This window comes from Mus caroli, chromosome 4, assembly GCF_900094665.2.
Source record: "Mus caroli chromosome 4, CAROLI_EIJ_v1.1, whole genome shotgun sequence".
Lineage (NCBI taxonomy): Eukaryota > Metazoa > Chordata > Mammalia > Rodentia > Muridae > Mus > Mus caroli.
Genome location: NC_034573.1, coordinates 10,493,944 through 10,514,968, shown reverse-complemented (window position 1 = coordinate 10,514,968; position 21,025 = coordinate 10,493,944). Strand labels below are relative to the sequence as shown.

Here is a 21,025-nt window from a genome sequence, read left to right as displayed (position 1 = left end):
TGGGTAGGGAAGTGGGGGGCGCTATGGGGGACTTTTGGGATAGCATTGGAAATGTAATTGAGGAAAATATGTAATAAAAATATTAAAAATTAAAAAAAATATCAAGAGAAAAAAGAGATCTGTACTTGGAAAATGAGGATAGAAATGTGCCTGTTGCCTGAGATAGGAGTAATATCTGGTCAAGTGTGTAACCTATTGGAAGAGCTCATAGTCTAGTCTGGAATGGATGACTGCAGTCAAAAGAACTATAGAGAGTAGAACATGCCAAATTACTTAGAAAAAGTTGCCCAAACCGCCTGCTTCTCTCTGGCCATGTTTACTACACCTGGGACAACTTGCCTTATTCATTTTTCACTTGGACAGATTCCTTTGCAAAATCATCCGATGAACTGTTAGTTTCATTTCAAGACATTTTTTGGAGAAATTGCCAGCTAATAAAAATAACCATAGCCAACTCTGTACTGTCACCTGGAATACCATAGTTAATATTTAAAACACCCCAGGACACTGATGAGAAATCCTAAGTTCAAACAAGTTAGGTAACTTTGCCAAGTTCTCAGAGTTTCCAAATGGAAACCAGGGGGAGAAACTCATATGTGTTATCCCTTGTACTCAACCCAAAATGATGAAATAGCTAGTCTAACCTAGCCAGTCCTCATTTATTTAATTGACTTTACGACAATCATGTAGAAGAGCCATTTATTTACTTTCTAAAATTCAGTTTCCCCCACAGTATCCCATATCCATGTGTGTGTGTGGGAAACTGAATTTGAGAAAGTAAATAAACATACCCACACATACACACACACACACACACATATATATATATATATATATATATATATGTATATTTATAAAATTTCCATCAGCTGTTGGCAATGTAGAATCCTAGTCTGGAAAGAAATCACATATTCCCAGGAACACACAATATAGAGAATCACAATATAGATTTGATGATGAGCCTCAAAATTTACTATATTTCCCCTTTAAGGATATGCTTCCTCATTTGTTCAAAGGCGATAATAATAGCTCCCGTCTCATGGGGCTATGGCCAGGGGTTCAATAGACTATGCTGATATTGTTTAGCATAGTAGGTGCTTAATAATGGAATGGCATTATTAGGCAAAACAGGATGGTTCCATTCTTGTAATAAGTCAAGGGATAGTGCATGGGTTCTAGGAGGAGATGGTGTTGCAATTAAAGTTCTTCTTCCAATTTTGGAGGCCTAGTATATATAGTGTTTGTGCGTGGGACATGGAGAATTAATGCAATAATAAGATTAAACTCAGCTTAAGATGTACAAGATGAATAAGGAGGCATTAGAGATGGACCAGTGGGCAACTGCCAGACCACAGGTAAAACTGTACAAATGATTAGCTCATTCAGAACTGTGAACACACAAGCTAAGTCATGGAGATGCAGTTAGAAAGAAGTAGATATTCCATCTACTGAATATAAAGTTTGACCTTAATTTTGAAAGCTGTTGTACTAGTTCATCGTGGGCTACTGAAAAACAAACAAAGAAGAAAGCAACAACAAAAACAAAGTCCACAGGCCTGGACTTGGAGAACAGAAGTTCTAAGATTTCTGAATCATAGAAACCTAAGATTAATATAACAGAGGCTTGACTCTGTGGCCATACTTCCTATCTTGTAATGGGGTGGTCAAAGGCAGGGCTCAGTAAAAGAGAAACAGGAGAGAAAAATCAGAGTCAGAGTCAGATAGCAAAGCACATTTTGCAGCTTAGAGCACAACTGTGCAGTGTGCAGGTGCCACCTGGGCTGTTCTTACCACACTGTTATTCTTTCATTTCTCTTGCTCAAATGCTCTGGAAACAATTAACATAGGATATACGGGCTTATTTGTCTTATACTTCAGGATGCAGTCCATCACTTAGGGGGACATCAAGGCAGGAAGTTCAGTAGCTTTCCATATCACATGTGTAGTGAAGAGCAGAGAAACAAACACACACATTTTTTGGTTGCTTCCTGGATTGTGGCTCAGCTAGATTATACTTCTTATAAGGTCCAGAACCACCTGACCTGGGGATGATGTCACACAGAGTGGTCTGGGTATTCATATATCCTGAACAGTCATTCTGTTACAAAGGAATACCCCTAGCTGTTTAAAGAAGGATTTTCCTCTGCAGACCTAGAGCCATGGGTGTTTATAGCAAATGAATCAGACAATTGTATAGGATCCTAGCACACATAAGGTTAATGTTCCATATCACAAAAAATTGAAGAGGAAAGCATTAGTGGGAGAATAAAGATTTGGTATTTATAAAGTTTCCATGAAAATGTTAGAAGGGCTGTTAGAATCCACTTTCTCCAGTGTATGTATGCCTTAGGGTACTGTAAAATATTATAGAAACAATAACAGAGTAGCTTAAGAATAGAGTATGGGTTAAAAGTATTATGATTAAAAAGTATGCTGGAGACTTTGATTCTGGCTGATGGCAGAAAATATTCAAATAACAAAAAAGACATAGTGTACTTACTGAGTGACTAGTCAAATAAAAAACTACAAGTCCACACACAATCATATTTTGGTAAAATTATACATAGCCAGAGAAAGATGAGAAGAACTAATTATGAATGAGAAAAATATCACAAAGAAATGACAATGGACCAAAACAGAATTCTTATTACAAGGTACCAAGGCAAATATGGAATGATGTTTTTAGAGCAAAATGGGAAAATCCCTCAAAATCTAGAATTACTGGTGGTGGTGCTGTTGCTTTGTTTGAGACAAGATCTTAGTGTGTAGCTCTAGCAGATCTATACTTGCCATATAGTCCAGGTTGATCATGAAGTTCCTGCTATCTTCCTGCTTCAGCCTGCTCAGTGCATCATCAGCCAAGCATTACGTAGCTAGATAGCTGGATAAGTTGATCAATTAAAGGCATGGGAATGTCAGAATTTTTGAGAAAAGTGGAAAAGAAAATTGTTTGCTTTGTTATGAGACAACCATTGATTTTAATCCTATTAAAAATTAGGAAGTGGATGGGTGATATATGTCAGTGTAAGAGCTCTTGCTTAGTGTGTGGTCTCAGTAACTGTCACAGCAAAAAAAAAAAATGAAAATAAAAAAATGCAAAAAAATAAACTCATGCTATTAGTAGTATTCAACAGTGAAAAAGTTTATGTTTGTCATCTTTATTATGAACAAATTAATCTTTATGTACAACATTTTAGGGTATTTAAGATTAAATTTGAAAAATCAAAGTGACATTTGACTGCACCTTGCCAGATGGTTAACTAACATGGATTATTAGTGCCTCACTGTTTGTTTACAGTGTATAAGTGTGTGCAGAATACCTGGTGATACTAATGACATTACCGCCATAGTGTTGGTGAATGTGGTGGTTTGTGTAGTAATGGCCCACATAGGTTTATATATTTGAATACTTTGTCATTAGGGACTGGCACTATGTGACAGAGATTAGGAGGTATAAACTCATGGGATTAGATATGGCCTTGTTGGAGGAAGTGGGTCACTCGGGTGGCCATTGGAGTTTCAAATGCTCAAGCCAGGCCCCGTGTTTCTCTTCCTGCTGCCTGCCAGTCCAAATATAGAACTCTTAAGCTACTTCTCAGCAGTATGTACTGCTGTCATGCCCCTCTCCCTAATGGCAGTGCACTAAACCATGGAAAGTAAGCCCGCCCCAATTAAATATTCTTTATAAGAGTTGCTGTGGTCATGGTATCTCTTCACAGCAGTAGAATATTGATTAAGATGGTAAACAATTGCTCTCAGATAGCCTCCAATTTTATGCTGCTTTTCCACATAAATGGGCTAATATTCTGTATTTGCTAATATTCTTGTTTGCCTAGAAGCCTCCTTTTCTTTTTATTAAAAACTCAATTATTTAATTATCCATTCAGGAACCAACCTTTGAGAGTGCTGCCTTTTTCGTAAGTACTTCATCACGATTGAGAACCCATTTGATAATGCTAGTGTCTGGCTGCTATTATGCTGCACCAAACATTCTGCTTCAAACAGGGTTTGCATCAAAGAGAGAGAGAGAGAGACATTGAATGAAAAAAAAATGAGTCTTTATTCCTGACATAAAATAGAAAAAGAAAAATCAAACAAACCTCAAAATTTCAAATTGAAATGGCTTCTGTTGAGGTGAATGTACTGTTGCTTGCCTTCTAACCTAGTGAGATGACAAGTTGGAAGTAATGGATGAAAAGTGGCACACGACAATTTACTCAATTTGGTTTTCTCAAAATATTGTAATTATCTGAGTTGTTAGCCCTCAGAAATAAGGCTTTTCATTTTAATTGCTGTTTCAGCAAGAATCTTTGAAACAGTAACAGAATTAATCACGTCTAGTTACTAGTAAAACTTGGGCCATATTTGATCAAGTAACTTAAATATTCTTGTAAAGTTCTTTCCAAACTCTCGAGTGATCCTTTGCCCAAAAAATATTCATATGAGGGTTTTCATTCTGAATCGTTTTGTTAGTTGAACTTAACATTTCCCCAGATTCCTTTAAAGTTGAAGAGTTTAGGCAAGGGTTGGCTTGGGGCATGAAATCTCAGCCCTGTATTGAATGATGTAATGTAATTAAAACTATCCTCCGAAGAGATTAGTGTGAGGAGGTCTCAGCACAATGAGTGAAAATGTTCTACTTAACGAAAATAAATGAAACTTTTTAACCTTAATTCCTTTTAATGACAATCTGCCAGGAATGAGACATATTATAATATAATATTACATTTAATAATTTTACCCATTACTTATAGAGTAAAATCTAACTTTGCTATAAAAAGTTATTACTGTTAAGATACCACTGACATTCATTTATGAAGCTGATCATTTGAACTAGTCAGCTGTGAAATGAATGTGGGTCTTAATACATTTGTGCAGTGGTTAGTCAATTTAATGTATATTAGACAGAGAGAAGATCAGAAGGCACCCCACCTTAAATTTTAAATGACCATGAAAGTAATAGTATTTATTGTTCAGAAAATTGAAATGATAATGCATGTTCAATATTACTTTAGTCACAAAAAAGCAGAAGATAATAACGGTATAAATGAATCCACACACTGTTCTTTAATCTCTCCCACTTCAAGAACTCGGAATCCCTTTTTCCTTCTAGAGACTTCTCCCTTTAGTTCTTAAACTGGTGACATAGAAGCACAATTCCATTGGGATCTTTGATTTGTTTCTTGTAAAAGTTCTGAAATTGTAGTCGACTTTAGTTCATCCATTCAAAGATATTCATTACTGAAAACTTTGAATCTTCCCCAAGAAAGTTAAAGGCATTGCTGTCTGCACGAAGCCCATTGCCCCTAGGCCCACACATTCCTATTCAGCAGAGACTTTTGGGGAGCAGGATGGAAACCTACTAGAAAGCAGGCCAGTTAGCTCAGTAAATGGCTGACTCTGTTTTTGAGGTTGCTTGTTTGTTTCCATTTCTTCCCTTACTAGTCCAAAATATCCTACAGAACAACCATAAAGAATGTTATTAAAGAAAGATAATTTTGAGAGTAAAAATGAACATTCTTGGTAGCTGGAAAAAAATAGCAGGAAACCAGACCTATCCTTGCATGTGCTGATGGTTCCTGGATGGGGTAGTTGACTTCCGAGCATACCAACTGCTAGTGCAGTCAGTACTGTTTTGGAAGAGTTAACATTATGAATACACATCTCGGATTTTAGAACTTATTTTTATGCACTCCATAAATATTTGAGAACGTACTTTAAGCTGGAAGGTCCTGGTGCTATATGTAACGAAGCTTACAGTGGTTTATGGTTTTAGTTTAAACTCTAAAGATGTAAAAGCACCCGGGGGGTCCATCCCATAATCAACCAGCAAACGCAGACATTACTCCTTACACCAGCAAGATTTTGCTGAAGGGACCCTGATATAGCTGTCTCCTGTGAGGCTTTGCCAGTTCCTGGCAAATACAGAAGTGGATGCTCACAGTCATCTATAGGATGGAACACAGGGCCCCCAATGGAGGAGCTAGAGAAAGTACCCAAGAGCTGAAGGTGTCTTCAACCCTATAGGTAGAACAACAATATGAACTAACCAGTACCCCCAGAGCTCGAGTCTCTAACTGCATATGTAGCAGAAGATGGCCTAGTTGGCCATCATTGGGAAGAGAGGCCCCTTGGTCTAGCAAACTTTATATGCCCCTGTACATGGGAACGCCAGGGCCAAGAAGTGGGAGTGAGTGGGTTGGGGAGCAGGGTCGGGGGAGGGGATAGGGGACTTTTGGGATAGCATTTGAATGTAAATGAAGAAAATATCTAATAAAAATGTAGAAAAATTAAAGATGTAAAAGGCTCTAGTACTAAAAGATAATGTTACCTGAGGGTCAGAGATCAATCATGCAGAAGTTTCAATGTGGATGGCAAAATCATTGCACAATGTCTGTCCTGTAAAGTGTCGTGTATACCTTTTCTTAAAATAGGTAGAATTCAGATATATGACTAAGGAAGCAGAGAGGCAAAGTTAGGATCAGAGAACAGCACAGATGGAGCAAGGAGTAAAGCAACAAGGTGGATTTGTAGATTAGGGAGGAGGAGACATTATAAATAATTGGTGCAAAATTATATAAACCTGTCAAAGAATAGACTAAGAAGAATGAACTAAGGCTACTGTGTGGGGAACTACAAGTCGATGTATATGCTGTTTTAGGATTGTTTGGCAGTGTGCTGGATTAATTGAAGCTGAAGAGAAAAGGTCTAAAAATCCATAAAGTGATCGTCTTGTGAAGGAATTATGTGTAACAGTGGAACTACACGGTGGTGGGAACATCCTGGGAAGGAAGGATGACAAAAGTTGGCAATTATATATGGAGAATGTCTGAGAGGAATGCAAAGGAGAAAGATCCCCAGAGGGGAGTCTATTCTGGAAGCATAGTCCAAATTTTATCATTGATAGGTCAAATTTCTAGTGATATCTACATAATTCAAATAAATGTTTCACCTTTGACATGGTGATTACCAAGAGATACTTGATAATTTAACTGAGCATGCATAGCATAAGATAAAACCAGAATTTCAGTAACCTTCATCTGCACATCTGTCCAGGTGTTATGTCATATGTGTGTGGTGGCCAAAATTACTTGTTAGTGAGGGAAGCTTTGAGACATGTTATTATTATTATTATTATTATTATTATTATTATTATTATTATTATATATTTATTTTTATTACATATCTTCTTCATTTACATTTAAAAAAAATTATTACATCTTTTCCTCGTTTACATTTCCAATGCTATCCCAAAAGTCCCCCATACCCTCCCCCCCACTCCCCTACCCACCCACTCCCACTTTTTGGCCCTGGCATTCCCCTGTACTCGGGCATATAAAGTTTGCAAGTCCAATGGGCCTCTCTTTCCAGTGATGGCTGACTAGGCCATCTTTTGATACATATGCAGCTAGAGTCAAGAGCTCCGGGGTACTGGTTAGTTCATAATGTTGTTCCACCTATAGGGTTGCAGATCCCTTTAGTTCCTTGGGTACTTTCTCTAGCTCCTTCATTGGGGGCCCTGTGATCCATCCAATAGCTGACTGTGGATGTCCACTTCTGTGTTTGCTAAGCCCCGGCATAGTCTCACGAGAGAGCTATATCTGGGTCCATTCAGCAAAATCTTGCTAGTGTGTGCAATGGTGTCAGCATTTGGAAGCTGATTATGGGATGGATTCCCAGATATGGCAGTCTCTAGATGGTCCATCCTTTCGTCACAGCTCCAAACATTGTCTCTGTAACTCCTTCCATGGGTGTTTTGTTCCCAATTCTAAGAAGGGGCAAAGTGTCCACACTTTGGTCTTCTTTCTTAAGTTTCATGTGTTTTGCAAATTGTATCTTGGGTATTCTAAGTTTCCGGGCTAAAACCCACTTATCAGTGAGTACATATCATGTGAGTTCTTTTGTGATTGGGTTACCTCACTCAGGATGATACCCTCCAGATCCATACATTTGCCTAGGAATTTCATAAATTCATTGTATTTAATAGCTGAGTAGTACTCCATTGTGTAAATGTACCACATTTTCTGTATCCATTCCTCTGTTGAGGGGCATCTGGGTTCTTTCCAGCTTCTGGCTATTATAAATAAGGCTGCTATGAGCATAGTGGAGCATGTGGGTTACTCTTAAGAAAGCTAGCTGTAATATTTGTTGTCCAGTCTCTCTGTGTGCTGAGAAAGTTTAGGGCTCACCTGAAGTCTTGACTGAAATACTTGTGATGCTGGACCATCTAGCTAGCCACTTTGAAATTTCCTGGATGTAGATTTTTGAGGAAAAAGCATTGAGGCAGTCTGAGGTAGGATCATGCAGAATGCTCACACAAATATGTCTCAGTTCTCAGCTTCCCCAAGGGTGACTGTTGTCAGGGCCATTTAAACTTCATTGGTGTGTGTAAACGTATAAAGTTTCGCAAGTGATATACATTTCTGCATTAATATATGTATGAAATATGCAATGTGCCCAATCAGTTAAAGATGATTCTTTGCTCTCTGTTAGAACAGGTAAGGAAGGCATCTATCTTTATTTATAAGTTAATTTGGACTGTATAATCAAACTGTAATATAAATATCTATCTATGCCATTTAAAAGAATGGCATAAGTACAGAGAATTTTGTATCAAACAAGATTTATTGGCTGTATATAGCTGAAGTTCTCACTGCAGACATTTTTATGTCTCAGCCAGTTTCAGAGCTGTTCCCACATAGAGGGATCAGCAGTACAAGTTCCCTGTTTTGTTGGTCTTCATGATTTATTTCTTTTTGCAGCCAAGATGTTTAAGGGGTCTCCCCCTGTCAAACCATTTATCCCAAATCTTGTGATTTGATTTTTACCAAACTCATAGGTTTTCTTATCTTGTTGAAACAAAGGCAAAAATCTCACTCCCAGAATAACACATTTCCTTCCTTCAGTTCTGAGATTAGGACATCCTCAATATAAACATGCTGATTTATTTCAGCAGTTTTTTCCATAATCCAATGTCTCTCGGCAGCTTTGTTATCTGTTTCATGGACATATAAAACCTTAAACTCCATAAACTATTTTTGATCTATCTCTTGGAGATCTCATATTCCCCTTTTGTTCTATGATCATTTCCTTTAAAGCCCTGTTAGAGCTTTTATAATTGCTTGACCTGTAGGATTCTAATGTCTCAAAAATTGTTATATTCTAATGGATACATATGTTGAAGTATCATCAACTTCAATCTGCAAAGGCATTTTCAAGATAACCACCATGTCTAATAAATGTTCAATCTCAGAAACAGTATTTTCAGAATTTAAGGCAGAAACCCATTGAAATTCTGGGTATGTATCAATAGTATGGCTTATCAACATGTGTACATATCCTATTTCTCCAAACTCTACAAAGTGAGACGTACAATTTGTTGTTTAACATTGTTATGAGGTAGCATTAATCATAGTCTTACTCTTAATTTAATAAATTGCATCTCTATGGGTTGCTATTCTAATACCTCCAGCCTTTGTGGAGTCTTCTCATCGGAGACTACAGATTTTTGCTGTTCTTGTAGATTCCAAGTTGGATTCTTTTGAAGATTCTTTATTCTCATTTAAAGAATTCTCTAACCTCTGTTCTATGACCTACAATCCAGCATTCCATCTCTCAGTCCTCTCCTGGTCTAAGTCTGTTTTATTCTGATCGTTTTTTAAAAGGATATTTAAAATTGTAATTATTACTAAATAAACAACTATTTCTTTTTTTTTTCTTAGTAAATATTTATTCCTACAAAAGTATTTACAAAAACTGATGTTACAGCTGACGTTCTAATTAGATCAAGTTAATAGAGTTTGCTACTTCTAAGTGCAAATGAGCCAAATTATGGCACTAAAGTTATTAGGCACGTCAGTTATTGGTATGCAGCAGAGTGTGCTGTTGCCATGAGAAGGTCACTGCTATGTTTATGCCTTTGGGAAGATGCTGCTCTGTGACCTGTAGGATAGGTAATCTTGGCTGTCAGATGCTCATTTACAACTCCTCCCTACTCGCCTTGTGAACTCCAGCTCTGTCCTCAAGGCCTTTCTCTTTAATAATAGACTCCTTTCAGTAAAGTTGCTTTGCAGTTTAAGTGCTGACTGCTGTCAGGCTACCCCTGGAGCGGAGCTTGGTGTGGTCCTAACTCTTACTGCATGCACTAAACTACAATGGTCATTTCCTTTCCTGAAAGGAGGAAGCTTATGACTTGTTTTAAAATATGGCATGGTATATTCATTCTCCGCTTTGGATATTAGCATCTATTAAAGGAAGACTGTGAGCAGGTCAGCCTGCAAACTCCTGCTGCTGGCCTGTTGCTTTCACTTGCAAGCTCGTTTATGGATTCCTGGGGTTGGTCGAAGGGCCAGTCCAACACCTTTCTACGCTCTTGCTTTATAACAGACGTGTTTAACAACTATTTCTGTCCTGATAAGTGATTCAAATTTATATGGGACCCAAGATGAATGTGTCATGTCCCCCCCCCCCCATTTTAAAAATAAAACACATTTTCCTTTTAATCTCTTTATCCTTTTTGACTTTTTTATTTTCAAACTAAACATTTCTTCCTATGATCTCTTTGCTATTCAGTTTTTTCTCTTTTTTTTTTTTTTTTTTTTTTTTTTTTTTTTTTTTTTTTTTTTTTTTTTTTTTTTTTTTTATTGTTTTCAAACTTAATGCTTTACCTGTTCAGAAGTTTGGGGCATTTCAGTCTCACCGCAGCTCTGGGGGAAAATCTGCAGGCTCCTCAGACAAACCTGTGTCTACAGCTTAACTCCACCTTCTTGGCTCGGTCTAGCAGGCTGCCCATGCTAGTTTTGGACTGGAGCTGCAGTTTGCCCTTTTATGAGATCAAAGCCTCTTACTCACAGGTCCTGACTAGGAGCTGAGCCTATCTGCCCCTTTTCTGGTTTTTGTTTTTGTTTTGTTTTGTTTTTGCCCGCGAGGCGTGCCTGAGGCTCTGGTTCCCTGCTCGCTATCACTCACTATCTGCTGCTCATAGGTGTCCGCTTGCTCTCTCTTAAAAGGATTTATCCTCCCCACCTTGCTAGGAAACTGCATTCAACTCTGGGAGGCGCTTGTTTCCCGCCTTTCTGCATGGGTCTTTTTCTAATACCTGTATCTTCTGTGCTCGACCTGGATCCATTTGTAAACGTGGGCTTTCCCACTCATGCCCCTATTCAGGAAATAACAACTCTGAGAGTTTTTATGAATAAGTTCCTAGGCTGTAAGCTTTGGCATATTCTCTGACTAACTCGTAACTTAATTAATCTGTTTATTCTATTCTATGAGTCCCACATGGTTGGTTACCTCTTCGTAGTTTCATGTGTCTGTCTTCTTAGGGTTCAGGGCAAATCTCTTGCAACTGACTCTGTCCCAGAATTCCATTCTCTTTACTGGAACTCCCACTTCCTATTTCCTGCCTCAGCTCATTGGCCAATCAGCTTTTTATTTACAATCAGCTGTATGGCAATGCATTCAGTACAAAAGATTCTCTCTACAGTGTTGGCCTCTGAACTGAGAATCTTAACAAGATCGATTATTTTATAGATTATAAATTCAATACGGGTCTCATTTAGCTAAAAGTAAGGCTATCTGGGTCAGGAAAAATGTCTACTGCTTTGCCCTTTATAACTTCTGGAGGATTTCACAATTTTTGGCTCATGGTTCTTCCTACATTTTCAAGCCAATGCTGGTAGACCTTGTCCTTTCATATTGCATCATTTGGACCTTATCTCCTGCCTGCAATTTTTACTTAAAATTTTTTTGGGGGGGGCATTTAATGCATGCATACTATATTTACATTATTTCAATCTCTTTCCCCCTCTGACTCTACACCCCTCCCACTCCTTCTCAAATTCATGACATATTTTTAATTATTATGGCTAAATCTATGTATCATCTATCTACATCTATCATCTATCTCTACTTATCTATCTACATATCTATCATCTATGTATCATCTATCTGCATCATTCATCTATCTATCTATCTATCTATCTATCTATCTATCTATCTATCTATCTATCTATCTATCTATCCATCCATCCATCCATCCATCCATCCATCCATCCATCCATCCATCCATCTATCTATCTATCTATCTATCTATCTATCTATCTATCTATCTATCTATCCATCCATCTATTATCTTTATCATTGATATAATTCACCTGTCTGTCTCTCTGTCTCTCGCTATCTCTGTCTGTTATCTATCTATCCATATGTACATGCATGTTGCCCCCCCCCCCAATCTCTTGAGTTCATTTAGTAGAGTTCAGATGTACATGTGTTTGGGGCTGATCACTTGTGATTGGATACCTATCAGGGTGCTTGTCCCTAGAGAAAACTGATTATATTAAACCTATCTGGATAGTTCAGGAGAAACTGCTTATACCAAAGTTCCTAACGATATCTACAGAATTCATTTTTTATTCCTGTCTTTTCCAGTATGCCCCATAATAATAGTACAGCACTAAGCCACTTGTGGATGAGTTGGTTATATCTACTGAGATACTTTGCTTTGAGAAAATAAGAGGCAATCCTACCTTTTTGTTTGTTTTGTTTTTGCTTTTTGCTATTTAAACCAAACTTGATACTTTTATAATTTTATATGACAATAGATAAGGGACTTATAAAGGTTAAAATATGGTTCAGTCACTGAAAGATTAAGTAGATCTCAGTGCTACCGCTTAATGAACATAAAGGAAAAGGCTTACCAATGCACGTGTTACAACTCTGAAGGGAAAGGTATCCTGGCAGTCAGGAGCCAAGGAATACCACAGATTTCAGGCTGCATAACAAACCTCACACAAGATATTGGAAGGGAGAGCCCTAGGCTAGGGCTGCCTCTGCTCAGGCAAGAAGCAGTAGAGAACTGAGCAGAAGACTGGGGGACCTCCTCAGAAATCAGGGCGCAGCTGTTAGAGCACTACAGATGGGGACTTAGTGGTATGGCCTGGGGGGTGGGGGGGAAGCCTATCAGCAGGAGGTCTCCAGGGGTGGGACTTACAAAGATGAGTCTCTGCCCAGGATAGAGAAAGCCATCCTACCTGGTGGAGTTGGTGTGAATAGCCAGCAGAATTTAAGTAGAAAACTATCAATTTCTAAAATAGGAAAAGGTTATAATTGTGTTTCTTTGCTTTTATAATGCTTCTCATTATAAATAATGAAGGCTGGAACATGAGATGTCATTATAACATTTCACTCTTCTGATAAAATGATTTTTTTGAAAGTACAATCATTTCTAATCATAAACTTTTCTCTGATTTTGGCTTGGCAAAACAGTATATTTTGTCTTGTGTTTTTTAAATTTACTTTTAATTCTCTTTTAATTAAATTCTTTTTTATACAATATATTTTTCTCTTATGCCTTCCCTCATCTCCACCAAGATACACTCCACCTCCCAGCCTACTCAACTTCATGTTCTTTCTTTCTCAAAAATAAACAAAAAATAAAAACAATAAAAAACCATGACAAAAATTCCAAGACAAAACAGGATGAAAACAACAACAACAACAACAACAACACACACACACACACACACACACACACACAGAGGAATTCATTTTGTGTTGGCCAGCTACTCCTGGGCTTGGGATCTGTCTTGGAGTATTGTTGATATACCTACTGACATTCTGGTTACCCTTATAACATTTGTTCTTCTGTTCCACTAATATATCTTACAGGTAGGTTTCTGTTTTAGGTCTCTTGTGTTCCTAGGTAATATTGATACTTACTTTCTACTCTGCATACTACAGTATGCAGAATAACTTTTAGCGCCACAAATTTTTATCAGTAAGGGTGAAGGCAGTATCTCCAACTCTCCATGTTCAATGAAATAAGTAAATGTTGTCATATATAATATAGCCTTATCATCATGTTGTGGAGAGTGGCCAATAGCTTTGGCGATAGCCTGCAGTATTAGGCAGCCCCTTTGGCCAGTGACTCAACAGATGTGACATATTCCTGCCACTGGAGATTTTAACTTGGTAGGATAAGTTGTCTAGTTTGGCATTTTATTTCTCATTATATGGTGATGTTTTGTGTTTTAATTTTCATCAGCTAGTCACCAAAGTAGTAATTATTTTGACAGAGTCATAAGGTTTCTTAATTCACATGTGTGAAGAGGGGTACTGTCTAGGAAGGACTACCATCACTCCTTTGCAACATGGTCATTTCATATGACTTGTCATACCAGTACAAGTAGCTACTGTGATCATACACAGGCAGGTAGAAATTTAAATGACCACTTATCTGAAATACCTTGGAGAATTTTATTTGTTTCATAAAACAGTACAGAAGGAGATGATTTTATATGAAAAATTGTAGTACAAGGGAATTATGTCAAGTTCTCTTCCTCAGTATAATTCCCAGAAATCAGTCCATATCCCTGAGAAGTGTTGTATTAGTAGAGTAAGAAATAGCAAAAACGATGAACAGTGAAGTCTATTATAAACAACTACACAATAAATCATCATTCTCCTGGGAGGGAGTAAAGAAAGTTTGCATTCCTGCTTGTGGCAGAAACCAACGCACATTCTTCCCTGGCAGTTTCTTTATGACACAACGGAAAAGCAGAAGCCACAGTAGGAGGAGGAAGCACCATGAAGAATTTTTAGTATAAACTTCTCACCTCGTGGAAAACTAGAGCATGCAAGTTAGACCCACAATATAGCTTCCCTGATTGACAATGTTTCTCTGATTATCTCTTGGTTCATGGCTTTATTTCATCTCTCAAATACATGCTAATTAAAGAAGACATGGAATGGTTTATTTTTAATATACCATAATGGAGCAGAAAATAACTGTTTCCTTTAGACCAGAGACTTGTCTACTTAATGGAAGGCACATTTAGTTTTGATTTTTGCCATTAGATCTTACACCATCATTTCAATATTAAGCTCACACCATCTAAAGTGATATTACGTCATCTCAGAATCAACTTAAAACCTTCTATACATCTATCATCACAAAAAGAATAATTCCTTTTATTTTTGATCTAGTATATTTATTATTGAGAGCACATGATTCAATATTTTATGGTTCATTTATTGCTTTTCTTGTTTTGTTTCCCAAATATGCTAAGTACATTTTTGAGATTTAGTTTTGACGTTTATCCTTAGAAATATCCTTTTGTCTCTCCCGCAGTTAGCCAGTTCACCTTTTTTTATGCTGCAAACTCTTGATTCGTCCATAGCCTGTCATGGTATCTCCTTTCCTATGGTGGGCTTATAGAGATTACTACTTGTCTTAGCCATGTTTTTAGTTATTTTGTGTCTGTTTATTTCTTATTTTTCCAACTAAATCCTGAGAAAATCTTGGAGGCAGAGGTTATTTGCTATATATTTTTATATTCTTGGCACTTTGCCTAATGCATACAAATTTTAGATCACTTATAATTTCTCTGTATTCTTGTTGTATGGATCTTGCTGAATATACCTAGACAAGGATCCCAAATTTGTCATCTATTGGTTATTATCTGTCATTTAAAAATTTATTTCTTTTGCTTTATTCCTCTTGCCTTTATTTTTGTGTAGGGATTTCTTAAACAGTGCCCTTCAGAAGAGGTCGTGCTGCTCTTCCAGGGGTCCTCAAGTCCAAAGTTGATGTTCTCTGCCTCTGTTTGTTAGTTCTATGCTATGTGCATACATAGACTAATCACAGTGGTCAGAGGTTGTTGATTCATGATGGCTGAGTAGTAGAATGAACAGCTCTCTCCCAAGGTATGTATGTATGTACCTACATATGTATGTATGTAAGTATGTATGTACGTATGTACATCTGAAGGTAGGAGATAGAAAAACTATTTGTCCAAAAAAAAATAATTAGATGAGCTCTTGTGCCTTCAGTGTGGGAAATGAGCACCTGAAAGGCAAAATAAAAATGTTCACCAGGGAGTTCAGGACATACCTACTGATTAACAGCTTTGTGGGGAAACATTAGCCTTCTAGGACCAAGAAGTAATGTATGGTCAGACTATCACTTCCTCATCACTGTTCAGGTAGGGATTATAGTACTACAGCCATTGACTTCCGTTTCTCACTCATACATGACCAGCATCAGAAGGCGATTTCTCTTGAGAGTGAATGGTAATCTTTCAAACATCTAAATAGGACTTCAAACTTTGGTGAAAAAGTGAGCAGAATAGTAATCTGATATCTCATGAGCTTTGTGATGATATTGGCTACAGGATGTTTTGGCGAAACTAGGTATCATTGACCAATTAAATCTCAAGTCATATGTCTCTACTTTAGATTTCTTCAATGAGTGCTATGTTGACTTTAAAGCTTTTATTCTCCCCACTTTTTGACATGGAGGAGATCAAAGCAAATGTTGAGGCTGTGATTGTTTAAGATATGTACATTAGATTGGCTGGCAGAATTTTGACTACCTATTTTGTGCACAGAGAAGTATGACAAGAGATATCTGAAGTGTAAAACTTTAAGTCATATATTGATTAGCTTGATTGAGACCAAGGCTGTGATGGTCTTATTGAATATTACAGAAAATAAAAAAGCAGTATTAGAATTGCCATATAGGAATTATATGGAACACAGGCAAAATCAGGAAGCTATTCAGCAGGTACTTGATGCTTGATAATTAAAACCTTTTTCAAATAGCAATCAAGTTCCTGTAGCATGTATGATTTTCAAAGGCATCCCTAGTATCATATGGTCAAACTATGCATTAGGGTTTGGATAAAATCACATATAAATTTTTTATCATTTAAATTTTGTTTAGTGTTAAATATTCTTTTGTCATCTGGTTAAGCTTGTTTATTTGTTTGTAGTAAAAGAGCAAATTAAATATAAATGGAATCATGTGTTCTTTAGAAGTCAATGTCCTAAAGCTTCTGAGAAAGGGACTATTTTATTAAAAAATACTAGAGAACCAGGCTTAGTGATGCTTGCCTATGATCCCAACATTTAGATGGTAGATGCAGTAGAATCACGAGTTCAAGAGCATCTTCAGCTTTCTCAAACACAAAACAAAATGATCCCACCCTTGACCCTACTGCTTGGGACTATCTTAATTTGACCTTTAATCTTTCATTTTAGAACTGGAAGATAAGCAGAAACCTAAAGCTGATTCCTGTCCAGACATCAGTCTGTTCCTATCAATGCTTTGACCAGCGTGATCCTAATGTCTTTGGAATTGCTCAAGAGTAGAGCAGGTGAGATAATCCTTCAGAACCTCATTGGGCCAGGTGTCTGCTGTGCCCCAGGTCAGCGCATGCCCCACTGATGATGCCTTTCTCTGACTAGTCACTTTCAATTTATTAAGCAAAGGAAGATGAGTCACTCAATTATAAAATTTATGCTACAAGTACTGCAGTCTGCATCTAGATGGTTCTGTTTTTAGATGCTTCACACCCCCCCGCATTGGCTTAAAAACACACGTGAAAATGTGAAGATATTAATCTGGATGACACATGAATGTTGACCTTTTCCATTCCTTTATGAGTCCCATCCCTTTTTTAAAAATTCAATGATGAATTTAATGGAGAACTGTGTTTCACTGATGAGCGTTTCCCAGTTGAAAGACAGATACTCATTTGAGCTGGGTAGCTATGTTGTATTTGCAGGATTTCCCTTGAGCCACTATGTCTGGTGATAAAATATAGACTCTTCATTCAGCTGAAAAATGAGTAGAAGGCTGGAAAGTCAAGGGAAGTAACTCTCAAACCCATTATTCTTTACAGAGTTCTGATAAATACATTTGAAAAAAACTTTGGTGATGGGGGGAATAAAATATGGAGTGTGAAAAATGAATTAACTAAAAAAAGAGGAATTGATCAGTCTAAGGAAAATTACTGATATGAAAGTGTGAATCACACAGTCAGCTATAGGATGGATCACAGGGCCCCCAATGGAGGAGCTAGAGAAAGTACCCAAGGAGCTGAAGGGATCTGCAACCCTATAGGTGGAACAACAATATGAACTAACCAGTATCCCCCGGAGCTCTTGTCTCTAGCTGCATATGTAGCAGAAGATGGCCTAGTCGGCCATCAGTGGAAAGAGAGGCCCATTGGTTCTTAAAGTGTGATTTTCATTCAGTGCTGTCCAGAAAATGGTCTGGCCCTACCCTAGGAGGAGTGAGGCAGAAACTGTGAAGATTGCTGGGCAGTTTCTGTGGCCATAGCCTCCTGAATGACTTGTCTGTCTGTGTGTTCAAGTTTGAGAACCACAAAGAAGTCTAGCTTGTAAGAAAGTTAATCATGATTTTACATTTAAACTCAGCTAAAAATGCATTACTTCATGTGACCATTTGATGGTCCTTTTGCTAGAGGGCCAAGTGGAGTTTCTGTTTCTATACTTGTCCCACTGCTGCTGTCCTTGTAAGGACTTAATGGATTCAATTCAGGGCACTTCTTTATGCATCAAAGTTACCTCTGGCATAATTGCCAGGTGAGATCTATGGAGCACAACTAAGGCTTTCAGTTTCAAAGAATAAATCCCTGGTTCTGCTCAAACAGTTACTTCAAGGTACCCTTAAAAGGCCTCCATTAAACAAGAATGTACCTTAAACAAAAATAAACAACTGAGACCAACAGCGAGCTCACTAACTGTGAGTTAGTAAAACACACTATGTGTGCCTATTGAGAGAAAAATTATTTCAGTAATTGTATTTGATTAGGGAAGTATGTTTTTATCTAGTTTATATTGTATAAACATGGCTTGTTTATCATTTGAACCCTATGACTTCAGCCATAATCTACTCCTCATCTTGTTCCTGAATAGAAAATTCTACCCACCCATCCATCTCTATACTTCAATAGGCAGTTCAGGCATTTTCTTGTAGTTCATGTGACTCCGGCTCCCTCTCTCTGCCCTTGCTGCTATGTTGAGTTCATAGCTGAAGGTCATTGCAGCCTGGCTTCTCTTCACCATTCCACAGTAACTATCTTTCCAAGGTCATTGCCCACTTCTTTCTGATTACCCTTCTGATTACCCTACTTCTCTCAGAGACTGCTCCTCTCTGCAGATTTAGTCTCCACTAAGCATCTGTTAAACTGGAGTCACAGCATTAGATTAATCTGTAGTCCCTATGCATTTAATTGAATTCTTTTCTTTGCTCTTCATTAAAAAGCAAGCAAGCAAGCAAACCAAGAACAAGCAAACTGGCATTCTGTGAAACTCTTAGGCAGGTGTCATTCTCTTCTTTCCAGGCCCCTTCTATTTAATGAGTAACTCATCCACTTCTACCCATTCAGTTACTTTCACTCATCACACCACGACCATCAGTGAGTGACTCAGCCTTTGTCTTCACCTTTGACCCATAGCTCCAAGTTTTCAAATTTCCACATACATAAAAAAGAATGGAACTATTATAAGACTGTTCTTTTCCTATTAATTTATGTATTAAACAATTATTTGCTGAGTGGCTGCCATCCAGACTATAATTTTCTCTACTAAATCTGTAACAGTGAAATAGATTAATGAGGTCTTTGCCCTCATAGAGATTTCTTTTTAATAGAGGCAAGTGAGAAACAATTTGCAAACAATATGCTAAATAAAATAGAATTTGAAAGATATAGAATGATTAGAATAATATTTATGTGGGAATATTTATCACTGATCTAGAAGGAGAAAAGCAGAGAGCCCTATAGACATTTTAAGTAACAACTGGTTGGTTGAGGATGTGGAAGGCTAACAGCCCAGCCCAGAATCTACTGGAAAGCATCGAATAACTGGTTTTATTGTTTTGACATCATAGCTCTGTCATCATTGCTCAGACATAAGTGTTCTGATATCCAGCTATGCAGTGCTGCTGGGTACGTAATCAGGTATAACCTGTCATCAGGGGAACAACATTAGGAAAGGATGCATCTGAGCCTATCCATGAAGCCACCCAAGGCTTTGAATCACGTGTTAAGTCAGGAACTTCTTCCTCTACACGGGTGTGATGCATGTGAGGGTGATGTATCTTTCTGACAGTTGTAATACATCTGAGATGGCTGGATTTGAAACCCTGAAAAACATTTTCCTTTTTTAACAGTTATGGCCATCCTTTGTCTAAAGTCTAGAACATGAAAAAAATTCCAAATGATCAAGAGTCCTTTCCCCTTTGTTTGTCTCTCTCATAGACAGTCTCTAGGATTTCCATTTTTACTCATTTACCTCAGAAGGAGAATAAAAATGTGAAGGAAGTCTCCTTCATTGTTTGTTTTACTTTTTTATTTTTTTGCCAATGCATTCTATTTATTTCAACTGCATAGAAAAGAAGATGACAAGAAAGAACTTCATAAAATCACAATCTTTCTTTCTTTTTCTTTTCTTTTTCTTTTTTGGATATTTTCTTTATTCACATTTCTAATGTTATCTCCTTTCTCAGTTCCCCCGAAACGCCCAATCCCATGGCCCCTCATCCTGCTTCTATGAGGGTGTTCCCCCACCCTTACCTCCCCATCCTGACATTACCCTACACTGGGTATTCCCAGTATTAATTCTAAATGATGCATTTAGAATCATTAATGAATTGTGTAGAGGACTGTAGTGACTAGGCATAATTCAAGTAGCACCTCTGATTATTTTGTGTACATATTTGCATACATATTCGGACACAAGATTTCCCTAGTTACTGGTCAATCCTTTCCTTTCCATATCTTTGCTTTCCTATCCTAACCCTATTTCTTCTTCTTTAAACCCTTTTGTTACCCGTCTTCAGCATCCTTAGGCTGTGACTGCAGTAATTGTTCAAAATTTTTAGTTATATTCAATGTTTCAAACAAATTTACGAAACGGTATAAGATGATTTAGAGGTCAAAGGCCCAATTAGTTTGATGAAGGTATTATTGTTTTTTATAAACAAAGCAATAAATCATTAAAGGAATTAGCTGTTTGGAAAATTCTAGGTTAAAACATTATCTTGTGGATTAATATATTTATGAAACTGGAAGTGGATTAATATATTTATAAAACTAAAGAAGTTTTAATAAAAATAGATTTTTATCCATTGATAAAGCTTCTAAAAGCCATAAAATAATATTGCAAATATTATTGGTATGTCTTCTTGTTTTTTTTTTTTTTTTTTTTTTTT

The 21,025-nt window shown here is 37.3% G+C and overlaps 1 protein-coding gene across 2 annotated transcripts in view; it reads left to right on the top strand.

The window, feature by feature from the left end:
* Positions 1-21,025, top strand: part of Lrrc69 (leucine rich repeat containing 69) — a 128,998-nt gene that overhangs the window by 79,469 nt on the left and 28,504 nt on the right. The window contains exon 8 of one of the 2 annotated variants that reach the window (XM_021160582.1): positions 17,044-17,159. The exons of the other annotated variant lie outside the window; for it this stretch is intronic. Coding sequence (XP_021016241.1) covers positions 17,044-17,154 — 111 coding nt within the window. The 3' untranslated portion in view covers positions 17,155-17,159. The remainder of the gene's footprint in view (positions 1-17,043; positions 17,160-21,025) is intronic. 2 annotated transcript variants of the gene reach the window in all.